At 41.9% G+C, this 22,348-nt stretch overlaps 1 protein-coding gene across 5 annotated transcripts in view; it reads left to right on the top strand.

The window, feature by feature from the left end:
- Positions 1-22,348, top strand: part of LOC120553207 (thyrotropin-releasing hormone-degrading ectoenzyme-like) — a 265,616-nt gene that overhangs the window by 109,929 nt on the left and 133,339 nt on the right. For all 5 annotated transcript variants that reach the window (XM_039791371.1, XM_039791372.1, XM_039791373.1 and 2 more), the window contains one exon: positions 20,258-20,412. In XM_039791371.1, coding sequence (XP_039647305.1) covers positions 20,258-20,412 — 155 coding nt within the window. The remainder of the gene's footprint in view (positions 1-20,257; positions 20,413-22,348) is intronic.

Raw genomic sequence — 22,348 nt, 5'->3', positions numbered from 1 at the left:
GATTAACGTGTTTGTGTGTGTGTGTGTGTGTGTGTGTGTGTGCCCGTGTGTGTGTTTGAACCCGGCTAATTAATCATCTGTATTAGCTCTCTCTGTCTCCCTGCAGTGTTTTTGTTTGAAGTGGATAATTTATTACTACAGAGGCTGTTTGCATAGACTTCATTAGAATATAAGGAACCGTACATCATTTCATGATTCTGTCTACCTGCATCTGTCTCTCAGACCGCCTGTCTCTCTGTCCGCCTGTCTGTCTCTTTCTAAACGTGACCATTGTCATGCTGAGCGCACTATTGGCTCCAACCTCACATTGTAATTGGCTGACAGGAATTCTAATAAGTGTCGATTTGTAACCATATCTAGAAACCTATTTACACATTATGAACCTCTTCATAAGTGTAACCATAGCAACCGACTAGTATTAAAAACCGCCAGCTCGGCTACACTCACTAACCGGCGTCATTATTTTTATACTGGGGCAAATAAATCACAATTCCTCTGTCAGAGCTGTTGGCAGGAATGTTAACGAGCACCAGCCACCATAATAATGCCATTATTATTAATATTAAATATAAACACTTTGTCATTAACCACAGTGAGTTTCTGAGGAGCTGTCCGGTGCTGAAAGTTTTTTCTTGTGTTGTACTTGATGGCTGTTCTGCCCAGGTAGGATGAACATGGATGTATTCATTAAGAGAATTGGATACTGTGTTTCAGGGTGGCACCCCATTAATTTCAATGAAAACAGGCTCATTGCGCTTTTTGGGATAATTATTGATGCATTCATGTAGAACAGAGTGAAAAAGTTGGCTTTCCCCTTGCAGCAATAATAAAGTGTACATTCTTTTTTATGATAATACATCATAATTAATTTGCTGATTAATATTTGTATTATTAATCTGAATCTGCAAAGTGCAAGTACCTCAACGTTGTACTTAAAGGTGCCCTGCCATACAAAACCGTTTTTACTTGCATTTTTTGAAATCTGTTAGGTCCATGTGTGTGTGTGTGTGTGTGTGTGTGTGTGTGTGTGTGTGTGTGTGTGTGTGTGTGTGTGTGTGTGTGTGTGTGTGTGTGTGTGTGTGTGTGTGTGTGTGTGTGTTATTATGTGGTGAATGTGAAAATTAACTGCTGCCTCCTCTGTCAGCTCTAGCCACTGAAATAAGCAGATAAATCAGACCAATTACAAAAGCTGGTCAGTCTGACATCATGTTGCCTGAGCTCATTACTATTCATTAGCTCGCCCAGTTGGGCTGGGTAAAGGATTCTGACAGCCAGGCTCTCATTGGCTAGCTGTTAGCCACTCAGATTCAAACAGCTTAGCTTGTTGAATATTAATGAGAACTGGCAGAAATCGAGCTGAGTCTTCCTGCAGGCTTTCTATACCACCCTAGAATGTCTTAAACAAGGTAACAAGGGCATTTTTTCCCCAAAAAATGTTAGAGTCCATGGTAGAACTTCAGACATTACCACAAAGTAATGAAATACGTGTGGCAGGGCACCTTTAAGTACAGGACCTGAGTAAATGTACTTAGTTACTTTCCATCACTGCCCTTAGCCACCAAGGAGTAGACATGCAATAGATGTCATACGTAGACAGAAACAGCAAAAGTAACATTATGATATTGAGATTCAGAATGACCATGTGCTGTGTGTGAACACACGTGGAGAATATGAGGGTGTGGAGCATCCTCCAGGTGCTGTTAAGCCCAGTTCAGACCAAAGATTTGCGACGAGACAAAACTGTTTTAGAACGTCGCAGGGAAAAGTTTCAGCGGTCTGAGCCGGCCCGTCTCAGCTCGACTCCAACCAGCTGATGGTGTGGCTGCGGCCCAGCTGTTAAAGTCTCCAGAGGCTGGTTCTGGAACGTGAGAGACGTCACCTGTTTCTACAGCCAATTGCGAAATCATCTTGTACAGTCAGCTACAATAAAATGATCCATAATCCATTTTATTTCTGTTACAAACTGTTAACGGGAGCTCAACGTGCGCCTGCAAGCACGTACGGTGGAGCGAGAGAGTGACTGAAAAGAGGGAGCGCCTAGGACAAAGCCGTGAATCAGAGTAACGTTGCAGTGACACCCTCTGTGTGCTCGTACCTTCCCGGAACTCACCCAAGCGGCTCTGAGCCAGAACTCTGTAGATGTGCAATCTAACACCTAATCTGACACCTAACGGACTCACAACACCAGCTTGATGCTGAGTTTACACTGGGTCAATCTGACGCTAAAACCCCACAAAGACTGATGCTGGGTCAGCCGAAACGCAGGCAGTCGGTGGAGCAGGAAGCGTGACACAGGAAACAGATGGCGGAGCGAAAGAGTGATTTGTGTGACAAAATGTAAAGGGAAATGAACAGACGGAGACAACAGAAGAGATGAATAAAAGAGACAGAAGAAGAGAAAAAGAAAATGAGCAGATAAACAAAACAGATGGAGAAATACGAGTGAAAACGGAATAAAAGGCAGAGTAAAGATGTTACATGAACAGCCCATCTGCCAGTTAATGAGATTCACTCCGCTGACGGAGACGGCGATGATGTCATCCACCGCTAACAACCTCATTGCATGACTCGTCGCTGTCAGCTGGAGATCTGATGTGATGGAAGCAGCATTCAAACAGCCACGCTGCTGTTCCAAATGTAAACATTCAACTTCTCCGCTCAATGTGAGCATGGCAACCACACCGGGGAAAATAATAGTATATAATAATAATATATTAATATAATAATAAAAAATAAAAAAAGAAGTAAAAAGGAGTAAACCTGTATGTGCGCCTGCTCTACCAACTGAGCTAACCCGGGCTCAAAATAATAGTTAATTTTCTTGTTACTTGAGAGCAGTAAATTGACAGCTGTCTACTGGTGATAATGGGTGTCAAGCAACATCAGCTTCTCTGTTGAGTCATCTGCTCCGAGCCCACGGAGAGCGTTAAAGATAATAGTCCTCAAACTGCTGCCTTGGGTGTCCTTACTTCACTTCCTGCCTCAGAATGGCCGTCCTCATTTACATTTTACTATATAACCACCATTTAAAAAGTAAATTAAAAAGACAATTAAAGACAATAAACCACACTGGGTATAAAGAATGTCCATAAATGGTATAAATAAGTGTTTCCATCCATGTTTTTATGCACATTTTCAATTTTCTCGTCTGACGTGGAAATGTTTGTGTATCGATAAAAGGAAAACGCAACAAAGTTAAACGGCAACAGACTCAGCTAATAAATCATGAATCAACATTTCCACATTGTTTTACTTTATTTTTCATTTAATGACGTCCTCTCATCCCACCCTCTTCATCTGCGATGGTTTAAAGGTCCCATGGCATGAGGTCATAAGAAACAAGGTTACTTCCCCTTTCTCTGCTTTGCCCGCCCAGAGAATTTGGCCCACCCATGAGAGAGAGACATCATGGCTTTCAAACAAGCAAATTGGCAGCTGGTCAAGGCCACACCCCCACCCTCCACCTTGCCCCCCCTCTCCTCAATAGCTACAGACACAGAAATGGCACATCCTAAGGAAAGCTCATTGTGGGCTCTAGTGGCTGTAATTCTGCACCAAGGCTGAATTTCGGGAAAGAGACTTCAGATATAGTATTAGGGGACCACTAAGGTCTATATAAAAGAGACTTCAGATACAGTATTAGGGGACCACTAAGGTCTATATAAAAGAGACTTCAGATACAGTATTAGGGGACCACTAAGGTCTATATAAAAGAGACTTCAGATACAGTATTAGGGGACCACTAAGGTCTATATAAAAGAGACTTCAGATACAGTATTATGGGACCACTAAGGTCTATATAAAAGAGACTTCAGATACAGTATTAGGGGACCACTAAGGTCTATATAAAAGAGACTTCAGATACAGTATTATGGGACCACTAAGGCCTATATAAAGGCATCCAAAGAGCACCATGTCAGGGGACCTTTAATGGCTTCCGATTGGTGAATTAGCTCCAGCAGCTGTTCATCTTTATAAACTAATATTTGCATAAAGGCAGTCGGTGAAAACACGTATTAATATGCGCTTTCTTCCATCAAAACTAATAGCAATCCTATAATGACATTCTTCACCAAAACTAATAGCAATCCTATAATGACATTCTTCACCAAAACTAATAGCAATCCTATAATGACATTCCTGTCTGCTTCAGCTGTATGCTGTGTTTACTGCTAATTAGCAGGCATGTTGCTAAAATAAGATGGTAAACGCCCCGGAAATGTATTTAAAATTTGTGCTAAATTTAAAGGTCGAAGTAATACCCTTCCACCTCATCACTCCATTGTGTTGCTAGAAGGTCGGATATTAAACATTGGAAATGGAGTACATAATAATCTTACAGATACAAAGAGAGGGTAGGCGGCAAAAGTAATGAATAAAAAGCAGATAAGATAAAACTCTATTGTCTGTTCACACAGAAAATATTCTACAGCTAACATTAAAAACACAAACTAAAAAAAACATCTGTATGGTCACCCGACAAACATCTGACACACCTTTCCGTCTCTCTCTCTCTCTCACACACACACACACACACACACACACACACACACACACACAAATATACCACATCAAAACATGTAATATATGATTATATTATGACTGCAGTCCCACAATGATTGACAGATCACATACAGATAGATACATCTCTTGTCGTCCAATCAGAAACCAATCTACAGTGTAAACAGGAAGTCACTGCAGTATCACGTCCTGCAGCAGAACTTCTAAAAATAACATTTCCAACGGCGCGGGCCACTAATGAGATTAACCAGCTCATTGATAAACTCTAATCAAACGTTTCCAGGTGTGTTGTGATACTTTAGTTTAAAGGTCGTCGCCGCTCGGCTGTGAAAAAATGTTTTTCAGCTTTTATCGCTGTGGGGAAATCAAAGGCCTCTGATTGGCCGGGGCATGGCAGTTAGCCAAGCCAATCAGCCAGTCCCGGGGCGATCTGATGGTCACTGTCCTCTGAGTCTCCTCTGCACACAGACAGATAGTTTTTCCACTTGTGCAGCGAGACAGAGAGAGAGAGATTCCGTTTGTGTCATGACCGACAGCTCAACATCTTCACCATCACATCTGTGTGTGTGTGTGTGTGTGTGTGTGTGTGTGTGTGTGTGTGTGTGTGTGTGTGTGTGTGTGTGTGTGTGTGTGTGTGTGTGTGTGTGTGTGTACTTGTGTTTACACGCTATATAATTAGCTAAATGTTTCCTTTAGGGCAACTTATTACTGTATAATTACTGTTTATCTAATCATTTCTTGTCATTTGTAACTGATTTTATCAATTTTTTTGTCTGATTTGATTCGATTTTAATTGATTTAACTGCTGTGTGTGTGTGTGTGTGTGTGTGTGTGTGTGTGTGTGTGTGTGTGTGTGGGTGGGTGGGTGGGGACCTTTTGTAGTCTGTAGCTGTCTGGCCTCGTAGTGGGTTAAAGGACACGTTCACTACTCACTCAGCCGACACCTTATTAATATGTTTTGCAGTCCCTTCATGCAGAGCGCCACCGCACTGACGGCTTCTCTTTTCTAGAAATGAAGCACTTTGCTGCTGCAGCTTGTCACCGAGCTGAAACAAGTTCGATCATTTGGACCTTCAGACCTGCTGTAGAAATTCCGACAGGTTTGCGTGGTGAAATAATAAGCAGAGTGCTTGCATTGATTCTCCTACATCTAGTCACTGAAAGAAGACATATGATCAATGAAACACAAGTCATGTGCCAAAAAAAGTTTTATCAAGCAAAAGTTGCAAATATTTGTTGTTTTCAGCATTTGAAATGTTAGCAAACCCTACATGTTTCTATTTCTAATCATTTGGACTCTTAGTTGAACAAAACACGCAATTTAATTTTAATTTACTGGCTACAAATTTAAAAACAGAAAGCCTGTGTTACAAACTGCAGGTGTGGAGTTCGAAAGATGTGACCGTTGGTATGACATGAATGAATGAATTGATACTAAATCCAGTTGCATTATGGGAGATGTAGGATTCAGTGTTTTGGAGTTTGACCCAAAGGAGAGACAAAATGTTAGTCAGATACCACACAATGTCGTAGACTTATTTTGCTTTATTTTGTTACGATTTCCTGATATTTTATAAATCATTAAATCTCAACTAGTTGACTCGCGTCAGAAGGGTTGAAAATCAGCAACATTTAGCCTTTAGCCTTTAGCTTAGCACAGCACCATTTCATCCATAAACAACACTGGCTTGGCCTCCTCATCCTCCCAAGCTTCACACTCTCGTCCAAAATTTGTCACGTCCGGTTTCAAAAGACAAAGATGGCGACCGCCAAATTGCCAAACTCAAGGCTTAAAAAAGGCACAGATCAATGGGTGACATCACGGATGCTACGTCCATTATTTTTTTACAGTGTATGGGAGAGAGCAGCGGAGACAGCCACCACAGTGACCACATGTGCTGTAAGACAGATGATAAGATGAACTTTATTATTCGACAATGCACAAATATTTGCTTGGGCCAACCCCCATTGCTGCTGCCATTACCGTTACAAACATACATTCAGACATACAACATACATACATAGATGTTATTGAACAAACAACACCGCAAGGTTCCTAAAACACTAATCCCTAACACTAAAAATTAGTAAATAATGTAATAGTAGTGGTGGACAGCGGGTCTCAGCTGTGCTCCAGCCCCGGTTTCCCTCCATCTTTGGATCTCTTTCCTTTGCTCTTGCTTGGGGAAAAAGAAGCTCCCGTGTGGAACAAGACTCGAGACCTACGTTTGACAAGCTGTCCACACCTCACTGAGATCCAAACTCAATGCAGCCAGGCCACCTCTGAATGTGGTCTGGCTGATCGGATCCGAATGTGAGCAAGATCCAATCTCGGACCGTTCAGAGGTGACAGTTGATGCGTCCTGGCATGATCGGATGACTGAAGTCGAATTGAAAAGACAAGTGTAATATTGCGTTCCATTTACCTTTTTAAAATTCAGAAGCCAGAGCTGGGAAGGACGTCACACCCGAGTTGAATGCGTTCCATTTACAAGTCAGATTTTTCATTGTAGGGGTTAGCTCTAGCCAGGTTAGCCATTGATAGCAATACTAGTTGATAACAATACATGTCCACAGATAGAAGTTGGACAGAACTGTGTGTACGACTGATTTAGTGAGACACAAATAAGACAGAAGTGCTAATAACTGTACGTTACTACAGCTTTCGCCACTGTTGATGCACGGAGCAGCCATGTTGGAGTTTGAGCTCGGGGTACTGCCAGGTCCAAACGGAATATAACCACGGCTTTAGTCCTTTAACCTTTTCCGCTACAAAAAGAAGAAAAGAAGTTGTCTTTCATCCATAGGTTTTCACCACCATTTCTGTCATACATAGGGTGTCCCCATACTTTGACCATCTGTTGACATGTGTTGAGCACATTCCTCCTCCCCTGAAGTTAAACCCCTTTGATAATATTTAACAGCCTCATGGCCTTTCCTTTAACACCACCCTCAGGACAAACTCGACATTTTAAGCTCCACTTGTAAGAATAGCTGAACCATCACTGTGTAATTTATTCTGTACAGCACTTTCATATTATAGGGTGTAATGAACATTTCAGTCTCCAGCAGCACCTACTGTTTTGCGTGCTCTAGGTTGGTCTCTCTCTCTCTCTCTCTCTCTCTCTCTCTCTCTCTCTCTCTCTCCCTCCCTCCCTCTCTCTCCCTCCCCCTCTCTGTGCAGATGCAGGTTGTCTGGTAGCTATGAAGGCGTTTTAACATTCAAAGACTCTCCCCTGTTCTCTCTTCTTGTGTCTGTTCAAAATGGAGCACCTCTTATCTGAACGAGCTAAAGATAATTGGTGGACAAGTGGAGCTCGACCGCAGAGAGGAAGAGCGGGAGAGAGGGAGGAAGCTGGGAAACGGAGACAAAAGTCAGATGGATTGCAGTGGCTGATAGCACCATGAACTGTGCATCGCTTGCAACGCTATCTTCCCCGTCTTAAGGTCCGGTTCACAACCGATATAACGTGCAAACACACCCATAAAGTTTCGCAGCAGTGGCTCTCAGCGTCAGATAGCAACGCAGAAATCACCCTTTGGCAAGGATGAAAAGACCGAAAAGACCCGGTTGGGTGGGGTGGTGGATGGGTCAAACAACACAGGAACCCCACCCACCATCCTCTCCTAAACCTAACTGTCTCCTTCTTGTGCCGTCAGTTAGACGTACGTCCCGACCCAGAGCGTCAAAAAGTGACTCCAAGAGTCCCGACCCGGAGCATCTAAATATAACGCAAAAGGGCTAGACGCTAAAGGCGACGTTCTGCGTCAGTAACAAATGCCAAAGACACCAAGCGTCGCTTTTTTGAAAAGCTGGGAGTGAGAATGCACTGGGTTTAGTGGCCGCAAAAGCTGCACACTCCTTTTGTGAATTGAACCGAGGGTGAATGATTCTGTGATGTGCGTGCTTGTGCGTGTGCTTGTTTGTGTGCGTGTGGTGGAGACAGGCTCCTCGGTCCTGCCTCGAAATGCTGAGCGAAGGAAAGAAAAACAAGACAGCGAGCCGAGGTGGGAAAATACTCCGATCCTTTTACTCAAGCAATAGCAACAAAAATAAATTCCATTAAGACCGGGAGTTCGTCATTAAACTTTCAGATGGTCTTTCCCTCCACAGAGAGGAAGCACCATCTGCATCAGGTCGAGTTCTCAGCCAACGTTTGTAGGAAACATAGCTCCGCCCGGATGACATCCTTTTTATGTCATAAAAATATCCATCCTTCCTTCCATCACGGCCCTGGTGGAGGATAGGGTAGCTGAGCGGGGGAGTTTACCATCTTTTCTTTTTACCACAACCTTGGACTCAACATCCCAAGTTGACCCGACTTGTTTTGGTATACCGCTGTCATTATTTCCAGCATTGTCTCAGAAAGCTGCAGTTTTTGATTGGCGTATGATTGTGTGTGGACTTCCTCTGTGTGCACGATGTGTCCGCTGTGTGCTCTGGGCGCACGTCAAATGATGCAACGCTGCTCGTGGTTTTGCACTTCACATTTTCACGGTTCCTGTGTAGACGAGTCAAAGCACACAAGGTCAGGGAAAGATGGTGAAAAACGGAAACTCTGACTCGAGTCATAAAGGTTTATCTTTTTCAGAATACTTTTCTTCTGCTTGTCTTCTGCCGAAAAGTCATGACTCTTTTGCAGCGGAAGAAAACGCTGGCATTGCACATGAATTGTGAGATGAGAAGTCGCTAAATATGAATGCGAGTAAAGCTTCCTGAGACGTGCCAGTGAGCGAATCCAAACAGCAATTTCCGCCCAAAAAAACATATTTGACAACGCAAATTAGCAGTATTTTTAGAAGAGACGGTTGTCTCGACAGCCACCTCCTCAATTATCTTCTTATATAAAGCTATCTTGTTGTTTCTACATAAACAATATAGACAAAATCCAATTTTGGATCTGGGTCTTGGTCTTAAGCTGACAGAGATCCAATCTAAAATTTTGTCCACACAGATTCATTATCTACATAATTAGTCAGCCGGCCTGCTAACTGCTGACACACACACACACACACACACACACACACACACACACACACACACACACACACACACACACACCAGATAGCACGTGGTGTTATGTTGTCTAATGCAGCCAATTAGTGCAGGGATAGTTGTTTGTGTGTCACTGACTTGTCAAACACAGCAGAAGGATGCTGCCATTTTGGAATCCCAAACTTCTTTGTAAACCCTCCAGAGGTACTCGGGCGTTAAGGTGGAGAATGAATAGGCTGCAATAGGTATGGACACACCTGGCCCGCATGTCCCATTAGCAGTGTTGTGATTCACTGTCAATCTGTTCCCAGATAGTTGTGAAGGATGACTACAAAGTTTGCATCTACCATAACGACCACTGCGTTCATCATTTCATGCACCGCCTGGAAAGCAAACAAAATGACTCTAGTCTATCTCGCAGAACGTGCATGTACATATTTGAGAAAGTGTTATATTGGTCAAAAGTTTCAGAGCTTTAAAAATGTGCAGAAAAATGAAAGATGATAGTGATATTTGGTTCCTATTGGATGCTCAAACTCAAAAATACAAATTGGTTAAAGAGTAGAAAAAGGCGGCGCACTATTAAAGCATCTAATGTCTGCAGAGCTTCACAATTTATTAAAATGTCATTGCTGACGGAGCCAAAATTTGTGTTATTTCAAATGAGTGATTTCTGTATTTCATCACCTTGATGATTGCTTATTTAGACCTGGATATATAATATTAATACTTAAGATTTAAAATCCGGTTTTCAGGGGCTACGAAAGAGGTACTAGTGATTTAGTGTCACACTTTCACAACGTTTGGGGACTCAAAATCAGGGAGGCAGAGGCCGAAGAATTCTTTAAACCTCTAGTCCCCAAGTATGGGTCAAGTTTCAAAACACACCTGATCCTACACTTCCCAGAATGCAACTCATCTTTTTGTTTCATAATAATAAAAGAGATTCATAGTAATAAAAGAGATGCTACAGGCAGAAACGGAATCCAGGTAAAACACCAGAGTATCCCAACGAGAGTGACGAGAGAGAATCAAATTTAGTTTGTAGTGCGTGTGCGTGTTGGTGTGCACCTGAAGCTTCATTCTGCGGTAAAATGAAACCATTCACTTCATTTGAGTATAATGTATAATTTCCATATTCCACCTTAAACCAAGCAGCCCGATTTGCATTTCCCCCTTAAGTTAAACCAATCACATTCCCCCCCTCCAGCCAGCCAATCAGTTCCGCTGCCTGAGCCTCAGTCATGTGGATAATGAGCTGTCAGCCAATCACGTTCAGCCTGGGAGCAGAGGGCTGGCACATGATTGGATACCGTGGATGGAGCGTGTCACAGCTTTGGAATTCTGTTTCCACGGTAACTCATTTATTTCAAGATGCATTACTTGAGCTGCCAGTTAAACTGTCTGTCACGCTTCCCCTCCCCCTGGCTGTGATTAGTGAGCCGTGCCCGTGTCGGCTACTCTTTCAAATTAGTTTGAACCAGTTAGAGGGGCCGGAGCTGATCGGTGGTTGGTGCTGCGTTTAACGCTCTTCATCCTGTTTAAAATGGTGCAATCAATTCATTTCAATTGGATCGTCACGATCAGTGAAGTCGCTTGCGGGGAAAATGTAAATCCAGACACATTTTCTTTCATTGAGTTGCACTTTGGTGAACTTTGACATGTGAATTTGCGCATGCCGTCATCACAGTGCTGACCTTTTTACCATGAATTACATACCGGTTCTTGAACTTTTTTCAGTACCAATTGGATCAAACCCATTTTAACAAAATGACAACATTACACATTGCAGTACAAATCTTTTGGGTTATTTTTCAGCCCCTTTACACCTGTGTGGCACACACTGTAGTCAAGCCATACAACTCACACACGTGAGCCTCGTCTCTGTGCGTAATGCAACGTTTTTTCCTGCATGCCTCTAGGACGTGTAACGTTACACAGCCAATCACATGCATTATTAGATTTGGCTCACTGAAGCTGATGAGGTATTGAAATTTGGTATTGAATGACGAGGACTTTTTCAATACTTGATACTATCTAGGCAATTAGGTCGGTGCCTAAAAGTATTGAAGTTCCATATCCAGCCCTAAATATAGGTCAGTTCATATCTCAATAAAGATATATATATATATATATATATGTGTGTGTGTGTATATGTATGTATATGTGTATATGTGTGGGCATTGGTGGCCTAAAGGTTAGCGAAGCAAGCTTTTGACAGGGAGGTCGTTGGTTCAATCCCCAGACCGACAGGATAAAATGTGGGTGGGAAAGTGAAAGAGCAGCGCTTGTCCCTCCCTCATTACCACCACTGAGGTGCCCTTGAGCAAGGCCCTTAACCCCAACCGCTCCAGTGGAGCTGCTCAGTGGCCAGCAGATCAGACTGGGGTTGTACTGGGCAGCTTCCAGGTATGAATGTGGAACTGTGTAAATGTGATCAAGGCGTTCCTGCAAAAGAGAGGCTGCCTCTCAGTGAACCTTCCCTGAATAAATAAAGGTTAAATAAAAAAATAAAAAAATCACGATATAGCATAGTTTTCTGGTAATTCAATAAACTACATGAAAAAAAAAAAACTTTTTTATACAGTATACTCCTGTGTGAATTAAATACTTGACAAATTAAAAGTAATGGGTATTTTCTGATTTATATATAACTTTTGTGCAAAATGAACATAACCTGAAACATCAAAATGGGAAGCGTCGTCCAAATGAAGTCAATGAAACGCAGTTCAGCTGTTCGCAATATAAATGATATCGAAAGATTTACATGGTAGATATTTTCGTTTTGACGATATAAACATCGTCATATTGTCCAGCCCTAATCCAAAATGAAGGATCATGGGAGGACATAAACTGGAGCCTGTCAAAAGGAGGACTCTGATGTTCACTTGGACCGCCCAAACACAGACAATACTATTCCTAGTTTTGATTTTTGAGTTGAAAAACTCGTCCTGTTTTCTAGAGTTGGACAACATGATTGAAATCATTATTACGACAATAGGATGTTTTACATTATTGATATACTAGGACATTATAAAGAAAATGTGTGCAAAATCAAATATAACAACGATCAAGGCAATGAATTGTGTTCTTATTTAAATACCTACTTTTTGTTTTTAATCAGACGTGTATAAAGTTCTAGAGGCGCATATTTGAGTAAAAGTACAAGTGCTCTATCAAAAAAGTGACTTGAGTAGAAGTTGAAGTGCTCTTTAAGCACCACACTAAAGTAGTCAACATTTTTTGTACTTAAGTATTGCAAGTAGTTTATTTTAAAATCTTTTACTCAAGTACTGAAAGTAAAAGTACAAGTATTGTGTTATTTAGTTATTAAAGAAAGCAGTCAAAAGTTTGAATATCATATTGTTTATATTATTTCAAATGTTTAGCCTAAGGCTGTAGCCAAAGGAATTAACAAATATTAAATATATTTTAAAAATGACAAATATTAACAATGTATAATGTACAATTACCACACTGTGCAAGTAAAATGAACATCCTCTCCAGCACAGTAATGATTAAAGCCCCCAAAAACATATCAAACACTAGCTAGTAACGTGTGATGAACAGGAAAGTTAGCAAGCTAGCAACATCCAGATAAACTATCAGCTTCACATCACAGGGTCAAAGGGTTAACATTCAGGACTCACTGCAGACTCAAACAACTCAGGGCTAGCTTCATCTGCTGCAACAATAGCTAAATAGAGTACAAACTTACATCGTCTCTGACTTCTGAACGGGCAACCGTAATGAAAAGAAACAATACAATATCTTACATAAATTACGTTTTAGCGTACGTAACTAACGTAAGCGTAACTACACACACTGTAACCTACACGGTCTCCGTAGCGTGAGGAATTCACAAGAGTAACCAGTATCGATGCAGCACATAAAAAAAATGTATCGGAGTAAAAGTATTTCATTCATCGAAAATATGTACTCAAGTAAAAGTGGAAGTAGGAGAAAAAAATAATACTCCAGTAGAGTACAGATACACCCTTTTAGTACTTAAGTAGATTAGTGAAGTAGTTCTACTTTGTTACTATACAGCTCTGTTTTTAATACAGCTTACTTGGAATTATTAATTTAGACGACAGAAATGTGTAGATCAAGAAGACACAGATTCCTGTTATCACAATATGACTTTAGTAAAAATAGATGATATCGCTCAGCCCTAACGCCGCTATCAGAACAATGAGAGACAGATTCTGGTTATCACACTTGTCTTATACTTCTTTATCCTGCTTTTAGTAAAAGTAGATCATATCGCTCAGCCCTAACGCCACTCCTCATGTTTTGAAGAAGAGTTTTTTGATGAATGGGTTGCTTGTTTCTACAGAGGACACTTTGTCTCTGTCCTACACACTGTCCCTATAAACTACTAAAATGGACTCGCATGTCAACACAGGCCCGTTTGTGCTGTCACTCTGACAGCTGCTGGTCGGATGATGGATCAGCGGTGAACAGTTTGAGCAGCTTGACACTCCAAATATGACAAATGATATCTCAACAGGGCTGCTGAGGCTTTTTCCACACCAAAACCAAAGTCATGTGAATCAGTTTTTACATATTGAGTCCAGAACTCGTCATTTGTATTTAAGTTCCGAACCAGATCAGTTTACGCTGCAAACAAACATCTGTATTAATTTACATACCTGCTGTTCAAGCAAACAAAGCATATGGTACGTAAATTGATTTAACTGGTTGGAGCTGCACATTTCGGAAGGTGGCAGACAAACTTCAGGCGGCCACTTTTTTTAATATCCTGCTACAGCTGATGCACTGAAGGCAGAAATTCCCAATTTCAACATCACAACCGTGAACCAAAGCAGGACTCGATGGGAGGAACTGTTGATACTGTTGTATAACTACTTTTATTGAAATCTATGTTAATACTTCTTCTAGCACTGACGATTAATATAGACTAGCAGGGCGAGCAAGGTAGATTCTCTCGCTCTAAGTCTCTCTCTCTCTCTCTATTAGAGAACAGACTGAAGAAATGAATTTCTTCAGTATAATTATATGCACACCACACACTTTTTGTGTGTGGTGTGTCTTTATTGTGTGTGTGTGTGTGTGTCTTGTTTGTTTTTTTGCACTTCTTCATCAGCAGCTGGAAAACTGGGACAGAACTCAGAAACACAGTGTGTGTTGAGAGTTTTCTGTATGTAGCAGCTGTTTGTACGTCTCCAGGCAACTAGACACACTCTCTCTCTCTCTCTCTCTCTCTCTCTCTCTCTCTTCTCTCTCTCTCTCTCTCTTTCTGTCCGTGTCTCCCTATTATTGTCTCACCCCTCTTGTTTGACAGGGGTAAACTGGGACAATCGGCCAATAAAGCTCCAGTTTCCCATCACTTAGGTGGTAACTATGAGCTCCGTACGTTGGTGCTGTGTCAGCTGTTCTAATCCTTAAGATATTCATTACATTCATTAACTACATCTCTATTCTGTGGTTTTCATTGCTTGTGGCAGAGTCCGCCATTCCCACGCTGCATGGGAGGGATTCACGACGCAGCATGTAATCCAGTGTTACTGTTAGATTTCAGCCTCACTGTGCGTTTAAAAAAACAATCCCAATTCGGATTAAAGCAATACCTCGGTTTCTCAAACGCCACGTATACATCTTACCATGGTTAAAATCGGAGTTCTCATAACCGGGTTAACCGACCTAGAGAACTCCTTTAACCGGGGTATTGAATATATGCAGCTTAATTGGAGTAAGATCGTTTTAAACGTCCGTGCACGCTCCGTACTGCCCCTCCCTACTCGGCTGGAGCGGTTTTTGACCCGGAAATAATCCGTCATCCCTGTGACCGTCATACCGTTGCTGTGCTACAACAAAACCAAACAGCGGTGCTTGGATCAGCAGCAGCAGCGGCAACCATCTATTTAAATCCCTGCCAAGCAGCGGACACCGGGAGATGGCTCAACATTTTCATGGCTGTCAATGCTGTGTCTCGGCAAAGAAGTGGAGGGAAGGAGCCTTAACGTTACAGATAATGAGCCAAACAAAGTTGTCAGGCTTCTGGCGAGAGCACTGTACTTTCCTACGCTGTGACAAAATGTGGGAATGAAGCATTCAATTGTTACATTTTACAAACTGAATGGCCGGTCGGTGTAATTTTAACATAGCTAGGTCAATCGAAAAAAGAAAAAAACCTTATACTGACCAGTTGGAAGAGCGCCACCTACTGTACCGGATGTAGACTTACGCCCGTAATTCATCCCGTTCTTCCCCACTCATGTATACGGGGAGAACTGACATAACCCGGTTCTTCACTTAACTGGGGTAAGACCATACCCCGGTTACTGTGCATGTAAACCGGCTGTTTCTGTTCACTCTCCTGCAGCCGTACCAGAGCAGAGCCGTTTGGCTCAGGCTGAAATATTTCAGCATAGATAGATTGCCGTGACATTTGGTGCAGATATCCAGGACGCCGAGACGATGAATCCTACTGACGTCGGTGATCCTCTGACTTTTCCTTTGGCGTCACATTAAGGCTGACATTCTTTTTGTTTTTGAGTGAAATGTCTCCACAACTGTTGGATGGATTTGACATCAAATTTGGTTCATGTTGCCCTCAGGATGAATTGTAATAACTCTGGTGATCCTCTAAAGACACTCCCATCAGACTCAGCTGTACGCTGTGTTTACTGGTAATTAGCAGGCGTGCTAACATGCTTAACTAAGATGGCGAACATGGTAAACATTATACCTGCAGCAGACTCTCGGTCTCGTTGGTTTATTTTTCTGCTATTGATTTGATGGTGTCAGCAGTAGAGCTAATTAAAGCAGTTGTAATTGCAAAATCATATCTGCTTAGCAAACAGGAACAATAATGTAATATTAGCGGAAGTTTAACTATGACATCATACTGCATGTGTCTGGTATAAATCCACTGCTGTCGTTGCTGTTGTCTGTAATTTTAAGTTTTGAATGTATTTCCTAACACACACATAAACACACACACACACACACACACACACACACACACACACACACACACACACACACACACACACACACAAAGTAAGCTGTTTGCCAGGCTATGAGTACAGCGGGAGAATGGATAGAAAAAGAAATGAAAGGCAAAGTTGCTAAGACACAGCTTATAGACTGATAGGCTGATAGTGTGTGTGTGTGTGTGTGTGTGTGTGTGTGTGTGTGTGTGTGTGTGTGTGTGTGTGTGTGTTTTGTGTGTGTGTGTGCGTGTGTGTGTTCTCCCAGCAGGAGTGTTTCTGGCATTCTAGTGTAATAAACTTGTGTGTGTAAACATTTGAGTCAGTGTGTGTTTTATCTGCTTTACATTTACTGTCAGTGTGCGTTTTCTGTTTGTGTGTGTTTTGACTCACTACACGAATCATGTGATGATTGACAGCTGTCAAACTGCAGCGATGTCATGGTTCGCTCAGGTGATTGACAGTTTCAAACAGACAGCGGTCCACGTGGAGGAACTAAACGTACAAACTGAGACTTTAAGTGCTGCCGGGAGTTTAAGAAACAAAAAAATGGGTTGTGCAACTTGTTTCTTTAACAACAGATTGAGAAAATCTGTGTTCAATAGATTTCATAAAGACCTGGCCACTAGTTGTTGAGATATCTAACATTAAACCATCATAAATGCACCACCTGCTGTATATTTTGTCCTGTCTGTGAGCTTTTAATTTTCCCGAATATATATTCTCTCTCCTCCTCTTCTCTCCTTGTGCTTTTTCTGTTCTGTACCTTTTAATGAAAATTCAGTTGAAAGAGCGAAAACTTGAATCAAACTGAGCCAAAGAAAAACCTTCCAGCCAACCGAGGAGTCTGGTTTGTTCAATTTTAGACTCCAGTGAATATCCTGTTGTCTCCGCATGTGATCCTGTAATACTGACGAAGGTCCCTGTAGGTGAAATGCCGAAGATTGTGATTTAAAATTTAAATGAGGACCTGAACTCTTTTCCCCCAATTTACTGGAGAGAAACACCTCTACTTCTTCTTCACCTTTCTCCTGAAAAACAATCAGACTTCTGTTATAGTGAGAAAGCTCACCTTCTCACCTCCCCCCTTTCTTCGCCTTTTTAATCAAGTTTCTTTGCTTGAAAAGAAACCACTTTCCTGCTCCTCCTCTTTTTATTTTCCCTTTTTACTTTAAACACCTCAACTTTTACACTGAATACAGCCAAATGTCTACATTAACTTTTTTTATCCTCCTGTTTTAGCTCTGCTTTTGGTCTCCACCAACTTTTGAAGGAAATATTTGTCTCTAGCTGTTAAATGCTCCATTATGGTATGTTCACCAGCTAGTCTCTAACTGTGCCTGTCTGCTGTTTGCTGCTGAGCAGGTAGAATACAGTGGGTTTACCATAGCTTTTATTCTGAAAAAAACTAAGACTCCTCATTATTTGTCCTTGTACATTAGCAGCGTATAAATATACTTTTAGGAGAAAGGATTGAAATAGGAAAATGCTAGCAGGCAATGCAGCGTGGTGTAGATTCTCCAAAGAAATGTAAACAACTTTAGGCTAAAAACAAAACTGGGGCTCAGGTGCATCCCACAGCTGACTTGCTCACTCCAGGCAACATTACACCAAATAACTGTATCACTCAAAGCATCATGGGATCCTTTTTTGACATTACTAAGGCTCAGAATGTCTCATCAACATAGTGCTTGTATACCTGGGTGTGTTGAAAACCTGTGGACACATAAAAAGCATTCTCATAAAATATGTCCTAGAACATGTAAACTACAGCTAACCTACCAAATGTATCTGAGAAAATAACTTTTACTAACAAGACTGATAGGCCCTATCTTGCACCCGGCGCAGCGCAAAGCCCGACGCATGTGTCTTTGCTAGTTTAAGAGCGGCGCATTTGTCAATTTCCCGTCCATCGCCCACTTCGTTTAAATAGAAAATGCACCTGCGCCCATCTTTGCACCCATGGGCTGGTCTTACAGGGAGGTGTGTTCAGGTGAATTCTTGGCGTATTGCTATCTTGAGTAAGCGGGACGTGATCGTGCCATTGACCAACAAAAACCTGGTCTAAAGTCAATAGCGCAGCATTTCATTGTTATTTTAACAGCAAATTAGTAAAATGTGCCTAGGCTTATGCACAGCGTGCACACACTATTCTTGTTACATACACACAGGGAAGCGCAGCAGCACACAAACATGCAGAATGTTACAAATGCAAATATTAGTGTAAATCCACCATCATAATAGCAATGTGCCAAGGTACAAATGGGGGATGGGAGATGACACTCTGATTGGTTTATTACATGTTATGCCCAAAACACATCTATGATTAATGAAGACACTAAGTACAACCATTTAGAACCATGCGCCCAGCGCACGGACCCTTTTTTCCGCCATCAAACTAGCAAAAGTGGATTTGGACACGCCCTAAACGCACCTGCGCCATGCGCTTCACGCCGTGCGCTTAGATGTTAAAATAGGTCCCTAAGAGTCTGCAGCCATGCTAGCAGCTCTGTGAGACGGTACTCAAGCACAACAGCACTTTGAGCTAATTGCTAACATCAGCATGTTTAGCAGGTATAAAGTTACCATGCTCACAACGGTCGTGTCTAGATGGTAATCCAGGAATTTGCGAAAAACTCTCAAGAGACTCGCTGACGATTTACAATTACAATTCATCCTGAGGGGAACATGAACATCTGAACCAAATTTCATGGCAAGCCATCCAATAGTTGTTGCGATATTTCATTCACAACAACAAATGTGAATGGGGGTGCTAGAGGAAAAGTCAGTGGATCACCAATGTCGGTAACAAAATGATCCTCTGAGGATCATGAATGTCGGTATTACATTTCATGACAATCGCCCAAGTTAAGGAACTTTACTAAAAACTGCAAATGTGAACCAGATGGTGGCGCCCAGAGGATCACCAAAGTCAGTAGGATTCATCCTCTGGGGGACATGAATGTATGTCATGTTGATCTCTGGAATAGTTGTTGAGATATTTTAGTCTGAACCAATCCAGGAGTGAAAACTGAAAAAACAGCTTAATTTGTTCCTGAAAGGTCAAAGAAATTACACCTCTGAACCAAAGTCATATAACTTACCTTTCAGGACACTCAGTACCACGTGCTTTACGACTTTCACTGAAACTTTCAGTGGATGACTTTCACTTGACTATTTGCCTGGCAAGGTTACTTTACTTTAACTGAGGTTTGGCATGCAATTACCGCTCTAATAAATCGTATTTGCTAAAGGTATAAACTCCTTCTTCAGCTCCTCTCTCCACTGTTATTCAAAGTTTCTTCGCTCAAAGGACTTCTTCCATTTCTCCTTCTTTTCATCTTCTCTGTACTCAGTCTATTTCTTTCTCCATGTCTTTCCTCATCTGTCTTTCTTCCTGCTGCCCTCTCTCTTTCATACAAATAAATGTAAAGTTATGTCCAAAGACTCCATATATCCATGTTGTGGGCATAAAAGGATTCTTTGGCAGGTTGTTAAAATGACTCATGAGTTTAATTTTAACCCAAAATGGGATCTGCTCTGATGCCAGCAGTCATTCTGTCAGTTTTTTATTTAAATCTCACTGGATGAATGTGTGTGTGTGTGTGTGTGTGTGTGTGTGTGTGTGTGTGTGTGTGTGTGTGTGTGTGTGTGTGTGTGTGTGTGTGTGTGTGTGTGTGTGTGTGTTTTTTTTGTTGTGTGTGTGTGTTTGGGGTTATAATGGAAGAACACATTCAGTGTGTGTTGAAAAGCCATAATGCATTTTGTGTGTGCTTTTCAGACTTGTTGGCGGTGCCCAAACATCCCTATGCCGCCATGGAGAACTGGGGGCTGAGCGTGTTCGTGGAGCAGAAGATCCTATTGGACGCTGAAGTGTCGTCGGCATCCTATCAGATGGAGCTGACCATGGTGGTCGTCCACGAAATCTGCCACCAGGTAGGGACATTGAACTACTTAAACAAAAAAAAACGTAAAGTTGGCTTTAAATCTTGGCGATCGGATCACAAGTGGACAGCACAAAATACTGGTGGAGACGATCACCGAGATATTGTGATCGATGACTAAATCCACTCGCAGAGATGGTCTGGGACACATTTGACCACACATCTTTTTGTAATGTAAACAGACAAGGATGTAACAGGAAAAGATGGCATCAGTGCAGGATGTGGAGGTTGTTTTGGTGGAGCCTGTCCTCCCCCCGAAACGCTCCCAGACGCAGTTGTTCAAGCAGCAAAATACGCCCTAGATCAACATTTGTAGTGGTATCGCCCTGTAGTGGCAGTAGTAGTAGTTATGACCGGAGCAGTGCAGGAAGTAAGGTGACGAAATATAAGGTTGCACAATTCCCGCGTAAGGAGGTAGGTAGATAGATGGGTCAAACAAACACAGGACGATCACCCAGGGTCCTTTTCCGAATGTCCCGTTAAGCGTCTTTCTTCCTTCATTTGCTGACACCTTGATGGCTCTTGTAGGGGCGCGGGCCTTGAACATTGCTTCCCCGTCATGTGTAGGAATGTCGAAACGCCAGCATGGAACTTTAAATCCTGTTCATGGGGTAAAATACAAAAATGATAGATAGTATGTTCCCTGGCGTGGACAGAAACACGCCGCTGTAACCGAGCCTGAACCTTCTGCTGTGAAATTGCTTTCACATTCAGCTGCATGTTACTTTGACTTTTAATAGAAAATTAGTTTTTTTTTTTTTTTTTTAAACCTGACTTCTCCTTTAACGGATGCAAATGATCCAGTTGTAAACAGACTGAACGAGACAGAAGTCAAAACAGCTTTGACTGCAACACCAATCAGCTGTGTGTGTGTGTGTGTGTGTGTGTGTGTGTGAGAGAGAGCGTGTGTGTGTGTGTGTGTGTGTGTGTGTGGTGAGCTTTTACAAAAGCTCCTCGGGCCACAACAGCAGAGGAGATGATCCTGTTTTTACAGTACGACATCGGATACGTGACAAGCAGACAAACGCGATGAAGCAGAAGAAAAATTAAAGGTTTCAGTCAGTAAAGAGAAGCGGGCGAGCGGCCTAAAATGACACACAGAGAGAGAGAGAGAGAGTAGGAGACTGAGAGACTAAGCGCCTAGGAAACAAAGTGAAGGAGAGAAAGAATGGAGACAACGTTTGTTAAAGGGGAACCAGAGATACATAAGGATGAACAAAGACAGAAAGAGAGCACAACACAGAAAAATATCCAAAACACTGAGCGTCATTCAGTTTTGCTGGGAAAGATTTTACAAATCTGAAAAAGATCCTTGTTATCACGTTGAGTGCTCTGCGTGTTTACATTAGAGATCTACTGCAGCCTCACATCACCACTAGTTTTCTGATCAGGGCTCGTTGGTTGTTCCGCTCTCCAGACTTAAAACTAAAGGATACTGACCTTTAAATGTATGTCTTCCATATACATTTTCAAACCCTCTCACTTTGGACTAAATATCTGTGGTCACCTTTAAAATGTGTTGTGTAGTTTTGCTTAGTTTTGTTAGTCTTATTCATTTAGGGAAAGGAAGGGCCTTCCCGAAATTGTTGTCGCAAAGCAAACTGTCAGACTTTGAATACCACTGCTCCTATAAATAACGCTGTATGCTCTAGAATTAAGATTTCCCTTCATTGGAAATAAGGAGCCCGAACCATGAAAAACACTCCCAAGAGTACACAAACGTTTGTGGATAGACTCATATATTTGACCATATGGTTGAAATATCAATTTCTGCCTCCACGCCAATACAGTGGGGATAATGGAAATTTCAACGGTCATATCTCAAATCTTTGAATACGCCAACTGAACTTCTATTCACCTTGACGTATTGGAGTGGCAGCAGAAATCACAGGATATCTCGAAACCTGCCCAAATAAAACCAAAGCTAT

Source organism: Perca fluviatilis, chromosome 23, assembly GCF_010015445.1.
Source record: "Perca fluviatilis chromosome 23, GENO_Pfluv_1.0, whole genome shotgun sequence".
NCBI lineage: Eukaryota > Metazoa > Chordata > Actinopteri > Perciformes > Percidae > Perca > Perca fluviatilis.
The sequence above is the reverse complement of the archived record's forward strand: the minus strand, read 5'-3'. Positions and strand labels throughout refer to the sequence as shown.